The sequence below is a fragment of the Protomyctophum bolini genome, assembly GCF_963924005.1.
Source record: "Protomyctophum bolini genome assembly, chromosome: 23".
NCBI classification, from domain to species: Eukaryota; Metazoa; Chordata; class Actinopteri; order Myctophiformes; family Myctophidae; genus Protomyctophum; species Protomyctophum bolini.
In genome coordinates this window covers 10,984,714-10,996,749 of record NC_137884.1, presented here as the reverse complement: position 1 = coordinate 10,996,749, position 12,036 = coordinate 10,984,714, and the positions used below count along the sequence as shown (strand labels likewise).

General features: G+C 43.4%; 1 protein-coding gene across 1 annotated transcript in view; it reads right to left on the bottom strand.

Moving 5' to 3' along the window:
* Positions 1-3,791: 3,791 nt before the first annotated feature.
* The window catches only part of LOC308310642 (leucine-rich repeat-containing G-protein coupled receptor 5-like), a gene marked incomplete at its 3' end in the record, with an annotated part of 26,614 nt that continues 18,369 nt past the window's right edge, over positions 3,792-12,036 (bottom strand). Inside the window, exons 10-21 of the mRNA XM_080757023.1 lie at positions 11,132-11,200; positions 10,779-10,850; positions 10,511-10,576; positions 10,265-10,336; positions 9,362-9,433; positions 8,789-8,914; positions 8,254-8,339; positions 8,017-8,079; positions 7,323-7,572; positions 6,655-6,794; positions 5,367-5,734; positions 3,792-4,139 (exon numbers count right to left, since the gene is read on the bottom strand). Of these exons, the coding sequence (XP_080613149.1) occupies positions 3,792-4,139; positions 5,367-5,734; positions 6,655-6,794; positions 7,323-7,572; positions 8,017-8,079; positions 8,254-8,339; positions 8,789-8,914; positions 9,362-9,433; positions 10,265-10,336; positions 10,511-10,576; positions 10,779-10,850; positions 11,132-11,200 (1,732 nt within the window). The remainder of the gene's footprint in view (positions 4,140-5,366; positions 5,735-6,654; positions 6,795-7,322; positions 7,573-8,016; positions 8,080-8,253; positions 8,340-8,788; positions 8,915-9,361; positions 9,434-10,264; positions 10,337-10,510; positions 10,577-10,778; positions 10,851-11,131; positions 11,201-12,036) is intronic.

Genomic DNA, 12,036 nt, shown 5'->3' with positions numbered 1-12,036 from the left:
TGCTGCGTTCAAGTGCTGCCCACAACTTGGTGGGAAACAACAGCACCGATACACCAGCAGATGGTGCGTTCAAATACCACGCCACAAACCTGGGAAAGAACACCAATTAAATGGTGCGTTCAAGTACTGCTCACAAGCTGAGAAAGAACACAATTTTACACTTTTGAATGGTGCACAGTCTGCACAGATGGACTGGTTTAGGTCCAATGGGACTGTTCCGAATAAGAAGGTCCTTCACTCAACCTGTGTCTTGGGGAAGGTCATGTATATCTATGGAGGATCTGAGTTGACGATATAACCTATCATATCGGATAGGCCTATATAAAAGAAACAGGTTGGTGGCAGGGCACTCGGATAAGCAGAAGGGGGCAACAAATAAGGATGCCAAGCCAACTGTCACGAAATGAAACAGAAAGTACAGGAGCTGTGGTCAAAGGTGATGGCACAATGTAAAACGAGATGGGTGTGGAGTTGACACCGGGTACCACGAGTACTTGCTCCATATTCTAATAGCAATCACTGCCATATAGTGTGTTTGTTCATTAACAGGGCCCTCCCTGTGTCTCCGGACTCCAGCTCTTCAAATTTCATTCAATTAAGAGAGAGAACTCATTCTCAATGGTTACTTGTGACTCTCTGTTACTCTCCCTGGGATGTTTTGTTTTGACCGCTTCTCTTTCATGTTTGAGGTGATCCAACAATGCATGCATTGCATATGACATCTGAAACTCGGATACCGTAGGCCAAGTACGTTTAGGGAACCAATCTCTCACCCAAGTAAAATGGGATGGAGAGAAAATCTCCTAAAAGAAATCACACTGGCCCAAAATATCTAAACAAATGTGTCAACCAATACAGTAAAGAGGCAGTCCATGTTATAAGGATATGATGAATCATAGCTGTAGCATTAAGTGTCCTACTTTATGTGAGTGATTTAAATGTTGTGATTGGTCGTATCTGGGGGTTAGGTGACGTCAGTGTTCTCTGCTGTTTTCTACCAGGGAGGAGGGGGGGCAGGGGTGGGTGGGTGCTCAGATCGGTGAAACAATACCACTACCTGTTTTCGACCGGCACCCGCCCCTCTAGACTGGAAATCATACAGGCTGGGTCAGGTTAACTTAATGTAAACTAAAAACTTTGTTTTAAAGAAAGATAATTGACATTTGTGTCCACTGAAAAAAAATAAAAAAAATAAACACACATTGAATTATAATAAACAGAGTCAAAAGTATAGTACTATAAATTGTGTTTATATACAGTATATGCTTTTTTTTTTTTTTTTTTTACATAATGGAAATATCACTTTTAGACGTTAACATACTCAAACATTCACTAATATTTTACAATAGTTTACAAAAAGGAAATAAGACAGATGGAAGACGTTGTACCGAGAGCCACTGAAAGCAACAGGCCATTTTATAATAATATTGTCTCTGTCAGGTGGAAAACAGAAAAAAAGAAAAGAAAAAGAGAGAAAAAATGTATCCATTAAGGAAATGTGTCCTCAAAATGTCTATTTCTCAAATTCTGCCATACTCATGGGGACATTTGGCCCACACAGCTATAGTAGGACAAGTACAGGCACACACACACACGCACGCATACACACGTACGCACGCACACACGCACGCACACGCACACCAGGTTCAAAGCCTGCACAAGGTGAATCTGTGTGCAGCAATGTGTGTACGGCAGGGTGAAGAAATTCACACAAACATTACAATTCTAACACACAGGTGCAATGTCTCTTTAACCTTGTGCTTCTCGAACCTTTTAAAAGGTGCCCCTCTCTCTCCAACAATTTTTTAATAAACAAAAAAGACATGTTCAGGTGCGGTTGCCAATTTCAGCAGGAGAGAATACACAACATAATATCATCTATTCTACAATTTGTGTAGCTGATATTCCAGTTCCAATATTGTATCTGCTCACTTCTTGTTCTTTGTGTCACCAATTTCATCCGTTTATCCTGTATCCTGTTCTCTCTCTCTCTGATTGGATAAAAATTATGATTATATTTTCTAAACTAAAGGACTTTGATGGAATGCCTATTTTGGGACATGTCATTATAGGTCTAAGAATTTCAAAAATAGTTTGAAGAAAAAAAGAAAATGGTTCTCCCAAACCATCCACAATTTTCAAACTCACAACTCATTACCTCAGTTTTCGGGATCAATGAGATGAGACTTTATTAGAAGTAATGATGTACTATGTAATGTTCCCATTGCGAGGTCAGGGAAAAATGTTTATTTTGAGTTTCAGGCCGTGTCCATACCTAGAAACAGTATTTTCTGTAAATGTCTCAATTGAAGAAACAGGGAGATCAAATATATCCACCACAAGGGACAACATAACATACAAATGTTAGCTTTACGGAGCTACAGGGAATTAAAAGTAGGGCTGGAACCAGGGGGGCAGTCAGACGGATATTTTGTGAAGCCACTAAGGAAATGAAAGTTCATATAATGGCCTGTTGTGGCGCTGTCACTGGACCCAGAAAAACCCATATCCCCATAGAAGTCCATGTATTTGGGCCCAACTTCACCTAGACTGTATTACCTTAATAAACATGGTCATGAATACTTTTTTCTTCCAGTCACTAGTTTAAAGTCTCATTTCTAATGTCATAATATTCTTTTTGGAAAATTATGGTCCCATTTATTAAAAAAATGACCATAAAGTCGCGCATGTTCTGAGGGGCGTGGCTACCGTTATAGTCTATGAACGGGATCCCCCACCCACTCGAGTCAAAATAAAAACCAACAAAGAAGAAGGGGGAAGTCCCGCCTCGTTGTCTGGGCCAGCCAATGGGCCAGCTGGCCTGAAATGGGCCAAAACGGATCTAGAAAGATGGTGACTTTCATTGCAAGGACTGACAGACTTCATTTTACGTTCACGTTAGACCCGCGGAACGCTTTGTCCATGGCTATGGCTGGAACTCATTCTTTTTTATTGATAACGAGCACCTTATCGATCAGGCCGGGTTCTTATCGAGCCCACTATAGAGCATTTTATATTATTTTCTGGAAAGATGGGAGACGACAATTCATTCTGAACAGAACCAGTATCTTTTACTAGGGCGTTCAAATACAGTACTTTTCTATCAGACGGAAGGCAATTGACCTTTTCACTTTTGGAAAATGATATTGAAGGAACTGTTAACTGGTTAATGTGGGTACCGTCAATTTAAAAGCGTAATGTTTTTACCCAGACAGCGCTGGTTAATTGGCAGGTATCAATACACCTTTAGACCAACATGTTGCGAGGGTGATTAGATTTATTTCTTGATAATATCCTCTTGTTTAAACATGACGTCATGGGCCACTATACTCGATAAAAGGCTTGATAAGCCCAGAGTTTATTAATACTGGGTACTCAATAAGCTTGTTATTAGGTTTTTCGAGCTCCATCCCCACTTAAAAGTCTGAATTCTCATTCCATAATACTGTATTAGGGCTGGGCAATTAACATATCGAATTGGAAATATACCGAAACCAATATTAGAACCATTTACTGAAAGAAAAAACTAAATCGATTAGTCGGATTAACCAATTAACCCTTTATTATACTTTCACATACAAAAACAGCAGATCTACAACCTCACAAGGCATTGCGATGCGTTGTGAGCTTGTAGATCTGCCATTTCCTATTCATAATCGTTCATTAATTGTAAACGAGGCAAAAGTTTTAAATAATAGTCATATCGCCCAGCCCTACACAGTACTCTCTAGTTGTGCATGTGCATGCGTGTATATGTGCATATGTGCGTATGTCCGTGCGTGCATCTCAGTCTAGTGACAGGCAACAACAAACGCCACGGGCCGTCGTACTTCCTGTCTTCCTCTTCCTCTCTCGCCCTCCTCCTCCTCCTCCTCCTCCGTGGCCCCGCCAACCTCCACGAGTGCCTGCGTGGAATCGCACGACCTCTTCTCCTCCTCGCCTCCTCCGCCCACTCCCCCCCCGCCGTACAACCACCCCAGTGCCGCCAGCTGGCCTCCTCCTGGCTGTGTGGTCCTCCTGCTCATCAGCGCCCTCTGCAGGTCTTCCCGGGCCAGCGGGGTGAACAGCAGGTAGAGCAGCGGGTTGACGCAGGCGGGCAGCGCCACCACCAGGAGGAGTGCTCCTTGCACGGCCTCCAGCTGTGTATAATTACAATGCATAATTTACAAATGACAATGGGCTCTATGCATGCACGTCATTTTAGAAAGAGCTACTTCCTTCACAGGTGTTACCGATGATGCTCTGTTCCACTCTGGTCAAACGGAGTCTGGGTGCTGCTATTGTGCATGTTGACTCACTGGAAACACTGTGCTACGTTGTAATTAACCAGACGATCTCACAACTACACCAGTGGGTCTCAAAGTGTCCTTGAGTGGAACCAAATGGCCCTGGCCCGTACGGGTGTGTAACTCTGAGAGTGTAGAAACGTGGAGGACACTTTACACTGCAAAAGATGCCTAGGTCCAAAAGGGCTCGCAGTTGAGACTCCACGCTGGATTGTGGTTGTTTTTCAATCTCCCCCACCGGCCGGCGCGCCTCAGACACACATCAATTTACAATTTAGGCATTTAGCAGACGCTCTTAATCCAGAGCGAGTTACAGTAAGCAAGAACAGAAAACATGATACATACAATACATCAAAACAGGAAAATAGTCATCATGAATCCAAGTAAGTTTAAGAACCTAACAGTGAAATATGTACAGTATCTAAGGAATGTGTATAGTGCTATGTCTTACATAAAGTGCTATTTAAATTACATAAATTGAGCCTATGCATACGCCTGTAGGAGGTCGAGGCTATGGCAAGTACTACGGCAAGTGCTATGGGCTACGATGGGAGTCTGAAAGGGTGCGTTTTCAGACTGCGGCGGAAGATTGGGAGTGAATCTGCAGTTCTGATTGCAATGGGAAGTGCATTCCATAGTTTTGGAGCCAGAAAGGAGAAGAGTTTGGGAAGTGTGGAGCGTTGTTTTTAACAAAGCTACTTCGCTGCGTCGTTTCCCTGAGTCGGCTAATCCAAGTGCTCGGGAGGGTTTGTAGCGTGCGATCAGACTTGCAAGATTCGGCGGTGCCGTACCTTTGGTTGCTTTGAATGCCAGCGTCAGAGTTTTGTACTCTGGGCAGCGACCGGGAGCCAATGGAGGGAGCGGAGAAGAGGAGTGACATGTGAGAATTCTGCAGCATTTTGGATCAATTGGAGAGGCTCACTACAGATTCACGCTTGACGACGTCAACGACCGTGTGAGCAACAAAGCGACAAATATATGCTGTGATCTTTGCATCTTTGCATATACCACGTGTGAACACATCATCATCAAGGGCTGAGGGTTTTTAAAACCAAACATAAATGTAAGTATATTAATAACCTTGAGGTGCAGCAGGGAGGATAAGGAGAGGAACGCCACGGGCAAGAAGAGGACGAAGTTGGAGAAGATCAGGAAGGCGACGTGGCGCGTCATCATCATGGCCTCCTCCTCCTCCCTGGGGCTCAAACCGCCGCCGACGCCACAGGCGCGGTACGTGTGCACATACGCGTGCACGTAGGCCAGCGTCATGAGCAGGAAGCACAGCGAGTTGAGCAGGAGCAGGGAGAGAGACGAGGAGAGGCAGGAGGAGAGCGAGAAGAGCGGGAGGCACAGGGACGTAGTTCCGTCCTCGGCCAGCAGAGGGGGCAGAGTCGCCGCGAAACCCAACAGGAAGCAAACGCACACGGACAGGCGGAGGGAGAGAGGAGAGAGAGGGGGAGAGACTGGAGGAGAGAGAGAGACAGACAGACAGACAGAAATACAGATTAATACAGATAATATTGGTTTACTTTAAAGCACCAAGACTTAACAAATATAATTATAAAATCATGTTGACATGGTAGTTTTTCTATGTACTGGGGTTGAGTATTCGAATTCGAATATAAAGTTAACAATTTCTGCCTGTGTGTACATTATGCATGTGTGTGTGTGTGTGTGTGTGTGTGTGTGTGTGTGCGTGTGTGTGTGTGTCCTGGGCATGACGTTAAACTGCTCCATTGTAACTACCACCGTTAATGTAGTGGGTGCAGATTTAAGATGCATTTGCAACCTCTGTGGAGTGGACACTGCATGTGCTTCAACACCATCGCAAGCCTGCATACAAGAAAGAGAGGCGTCGGACCTGCTGGCCTTCTAGCGGGGTGTCCGTCCACTATCGAAACAACAGTGGGTGGATTCTGGGCCCATGAGATACGCTATGGAGAGCGATATGAAACCGGGCGGCAATGCAGGAGTGGACTGGGAACTTTGTTCCTTCGGGTGGTCCAGCCTGGGACATGCAGACTGGTTGTTGATTTTGATTTGATTTGATATATTCTTGATACAATTCATAAAAGAGCAGTACAGAATTATCAGGATTGCACAAAAAGTCAGAGGACTTAATTCCATTGTGATCCAAATAAATAGTTACAGCATATGGTAGGAAGAACATGTGTGTACTAAAATCACAATAATAATTACATTTACAACAGACCGTCATAGATCAGTAAACAAAAGACAATAAATAGATAAATAAAACACTATACTAACTTGCCCATCAGCCAATTTATCAGCATATTTTTTGAAATGTTCAAAGACTGGGCAAATTTAATTTCTTGGAGCGGGTTTCGAACTTTGAACGCATCCATACCTTTCTGAGTGAGCGTGTTGCGTGCTCTGCTTCTCTCCAGAGCAGCAAGGGTTAACAGGAAGAGGGCAGTTTCAGAGGAGAACACAGAGAGGAAGCCACTCAGCCCGCACAGGAAGCTGTTCTCCCAACGCGCGCCATACCTGCACTCACACACGCACGCAGGCACACGCACACACACACACACACACGCACGCACACACACACACACACACACACATACACACGCACACAGGGTATTTATTATGAAGGTAAGGTCACCTGTATGCCATTTTGTATATCCGGCAGATTCTCTCACTGGGAGTGAATTAGAGCCAGGTGTGGACCAACTTATATGAACAAATTTATTATTTTTTCGTTTTTGTACGATTTGTTTTAGGCTTTTCTGCCTTTATTCATAGTTGAAGTTAGTTAGTTAGTTAGTTAGTGTCCGAGTTCCGGATCCAGTTTTTCCTCCTGTACCTCCTATTGCTGACTGTTCCTTCTTAATCATCCTCCTTGCACACTGGTGTAGGTCAGTGCTTCTCAATCATTTTCATGTCAAATAACCTAAACATATCTTAAATATTAACTAGACACAAAACAATTCTAAATCGTTTTCTTCTCATCATGAGACCAGTGATTATTAATCCTAATGGTTATTGATTTGAAGCCCCAGCGCTGCTCAGTACCTCCAGAATCTTCCGTAGGTCCAGGCGTCAACCACAGCCGTCCATCCGGTCCAAACTCCCATCATGCCGTTCACCAGCGCCAGCAGGCCAATCAGAAGCTTGGGAGGCGTCAGTCGAGAGGTGGGTGTGGCCGGCAGGAAGACGGACAGCGCCACCAGCACGTTGCCGACCAATGAGAGCAGGGCGATGAGCCACACCCCTCCGCGGAGGAGCCAACCGCTGAAGAGATGAAGACAGGTATGCAGCGGACCTGCAGACAGAAAAACACTCTGGGATATATCTTGCCGGTCCACTGCATACCTGTCTCCATCTCTTACCCCTTATCCCTAAACCTATTTTGAAAGACATTTTAAAGTTCAAATAGCCGATCTACAAGCTCACTACGTGTCAATGAAGATCGGCTAGTAACGTTTTTAAATAGTTCAACTAGCCGCTAGTTGAACTATTTAAAAACGTTTTTTCAAGATAGTAAAATGGGGCAAATACGTTTAGGGATAAAGGCTAAGGCATGTGTGCGCACGCACAGTAGAATGTAGATCTAAAACTAAGAAGATAACAAAAACTAGAATTGACAAAACATTTTAACTGAAATAAACCGATAACTAACTTAATGTATTGTGTGTTTAAAAAAATAAGTAAAACTAACTGTGAAAGCACGTGTGTGTGTGTGTGTGTGTGTGTGTGTAGTGTGTACCTGGTGTAGGTGTACAGTGGACAGAGTGTGTGTGCATTGTTGGTTCATCTTGGGGGTCCTGATCTGAAACACACGCACGCACGCACAACACACACACACACACACACACACACACACACACACAGATCACACCTTCGCCTCAATGTCATTTCCGGCACCTAATCAATTACAAATTAACCTACACTGCTTGAACGATCAACAGTAAGTAGTAGTGTGTGTGTGTGTGTGTGTGTGTACCGTTGTTTTGTTCCTTCGTTCTCCCTACTTTTTTCAGACAGGAGATGAATGCACAACACTGGAATGCATATGGTACCTCCATCACCCTGCGCGCGCGCACACACACACACACACACACACACACACACACACACACACACACACACACACACACATTTGAATTATTTTATTTGGATCTGCACAAGAGGCGTAAAACAATAGACCCAAACACTGATCAGAATTAGGTTATACATTATATGGTCCAACCAGATATAGCTGCTGCACATGCTTAACACACAGAGGGAAAAGAAGAGAAAAAAAAATATATATAGCACATTGTTGACATACTATTACTTGACACTACTAGACAGGATGTTTGTTTTGGATCCACCGCCGCCCCGAGACTGCACATGCAGCATCATGTAGGCATAATGTACACATGCAGCATCATGTAGGCATAATGTACACATGCAGCATCATGTAGGCATAATGTACACATGCAGCATCATGTAGGCTAGGCATAATGTACACATGCAGCATCATGGCACTCGTGTACCTGACTCGAGGTAAGCTCTCTCTCTGTATCAGCTGGGTCAGCTGACGATTCCCAGCCAATCGCAGGTGAGTTAGACTGCCTAGGCCAATCACCGGCAGGGAGGAAAGCTGATTGAACGAGAGGTCCCTGGAAAGACAGAAAAAGGGAGAGACAGAAGAATGTATTATTACACAATGGAAGAAAATAAATGACTTCACTTAGCACTTCTTATATCAACTAATTATATCTCGTCCCTTGTTATCTCAACTCATTTGATGTGCTCTCATCTCAAACGAATGTAATCTGATTCTGAGGCTAACTGATCTCATCCCCTGAATTTTCATTTCTATCAGGTGACCACAAGGGGAAGATAAATGTCATTTCCGCATTTCCACTGTTGATGACGTGATGTTGTGTGAAGTTTTCTTTATGCTATGTTAATTGAATACATGATAGGACCACAATGGAAACAAGTCCCCAGGAGTTTCTTTGTGTTATCATTTTAGCCGTGACGTCTTACTGTACCTCGTGCTGTTCGCATTTATGACTAAGTATTGACTCAATCAATCTCATGGTGTGTACTGTAGTTCTCACAGTTTGTTGAGAGCAGGCAGAGCAGCAACACCACTGGACTCCACTGAAGACAACCTGTTCCACGATATGTCCCTATGAGAGGACAGACAGACAGACAGACAGACAGACAGACAGACAGACAGACAGACAGACAGACAGACAGACAGACAGACAGACAGACAGACAGACAGACAGACAGACAATTCAGTGATCACTCAGTTTGTGGTAAACAATGAATAATATGATTTTGTATTGTTTTAACGTAAATGTCTAGCCAGAGTACATTTTGAATCATTTGATTGCTGTATTTAAACAAAAGTAGTAGGTCTATCCAAAATGTCTATAGAGACCCATTTCTCCAATTTCAAAGAGTCCAAGAGTTTGTTTCAGGGGTTGTGTTGATTCCGTCGACTATCCACACCTACATAAACGTAGCGTTTTCGTTTTTTTAAATCTCTCTGTCCATACGACATGTTTTTTTAAATCTCTCTGTCCATACGACATGTTTTTTTTAAATCTCTCTGTCCATATGATATGACCAATGGCAAGACCCATGCAAAACTCAGTTTACATTGTCCACACGGGAAAACACAGGCGGAGTTTAAAAAAATACACTGAGTTTTCCAAAAGATGCGTGTATATGGACCAAAAACGCGTTGCATACGTTTATCAGTTTACCCGGATACGTGTGGACAAGGCCTAAAACTCTGGCAAAAGATATACAGTATGTCAACGACTACGAAAAGTTTATGAAAAATAAATAAAAACTAAGCTATGATGACTGCGGTGTGTGTGTGTGTGTGTGTGCCCGTGTGTGTGTGCCCGTGTGTGTGTGTGTGTGGGCGCGCGTGCGTGCGTGTGTGTGTGTGTGTGTGCATGCGTGCGTGCATGTGAGTGTGTGTGTGCGTGCATGCGTGCGCTCACATTGTGTGCAGGGACAGCAGACCATGGAAAGTGTTCTCGGATATCTGCTGAATGTCATTATGATGAAGATCTCTGTGACCATCACACACACGCGTGCATGCGCGCACACACACACACACACACACACACACACACACAGATTAGACAAATCAAATCGATTAGATTAAAGTATGAGCGTATCCTATTACTAATGTCATCATCATTACAATGGTATAATATATGATCATAATATAATAACATGCTTACATCTTCTGGAGACGTTTACATGCTGACAGACTGGGTAGAGACTGGAGTCTGTTATAAGACACATCACTGAGAGAGAGAGAGAGAGAGAGAGAGACAGACAGACAGACAGACAGGCAGGCAGGCAGACAGACAGACAGACAGACAGACAGACAGACAGACAGACAGACAGACAGACAGACAGACAGACAGACAGACAGACAGACAGTTTGACTTATTCATTGGTGGACATGAAAGGTGTTTGATTCTTCTTCGTTGGTGTCGTACTTACAGTAGTTGGAGGTTTGGAAGCTTCTCACAGAGCATGGGAGGAAGAGAGGAGATCCTAGATCCTGTTATAGTCCTACACACACACACACGCACACACACACACACACACACACCCGCGCACGCATGCACACACGTGCACAAACCCACGCATGCACGAACCCACACACACAAATCCACTCACAAAAATAAAATGTGAAAATATAACACACATTTTATTGTAAGGTGTGTGTGTGTGTGTGTGTGTGTGTGTGTGTGTGTGTGTGCGTGCGTGCATGCGTGTGTGTGTACGTGCATGCGTGCGTGCGTGCGTGTGTGTGTGTGTGTACTGTATGTGTGCGACCGTGCATGTCTTACAAGCTCTCCAGATGATAGGTTCCAGTCAGGTTTGGAAACTCTGTGAGTTCAGCTGCTCCATTTAGAGATCTAGGGAGGGAGGGAGAGAGAGAGTGAGAGAGAGAGAGAGTGACACTCCCCCATCTGAAAACATGTTGTGCCTTGGACCCCCAGAAGAGTAGATACCGTATGTGTTAGCCCATTCTGGACGGGAACCCGGCAAAATGTTCTAAATTCTGTAATGCACATCTACGTAAAGCACCTTGGATGAAGGCGCTATATAAATGCACTATTTACCATTTGCCCTGCATATTACAGTGTGTTGTAAATAATATGTAGTATCTGACTGTCCCTGCACGTTCAGGCTATAATGTCCAAATAGAGAAATATACCCCCAACTGAAGAATGTTTTTCATCCATGTTGACTGACAGGCATGTGTTGTTTCACATTGTTTCTCTTCATATCTAAGTAAAGACCTTGAGCTCAGGTCATTCATTGAAAGAGCTTGTTTATATCTCTGTTTGAAAGGGGAGTGTGACTGTCTGGCTCCAGATAAAATGTTCTCTTTTTAACTTTTTAATTAACTACCGGTATGTCTTCATTCCTGCACAAGGCTCCCCACGCATTTATATCTGCAACTGTTACATTTGATTACACACACAGTCAATGTGCAGTTACACCACACACATCTTTATTTATTAACTTTTATATCAAGTTATTATATAGTTCATACAATATTTAAATAAAGATAAAGAAAACTTTGTTGTCCATTACATTTACATAAAATGGAAATGTGTCTTTGGCACACCGGCAGTCAGTTTACAACAATAAAACATTATAATATTACATAAAATACACAGATGCATTAAAATACTATATAAAATGCATTCACATAACGCATGGTCATGGTGTGTTTACTAGCATT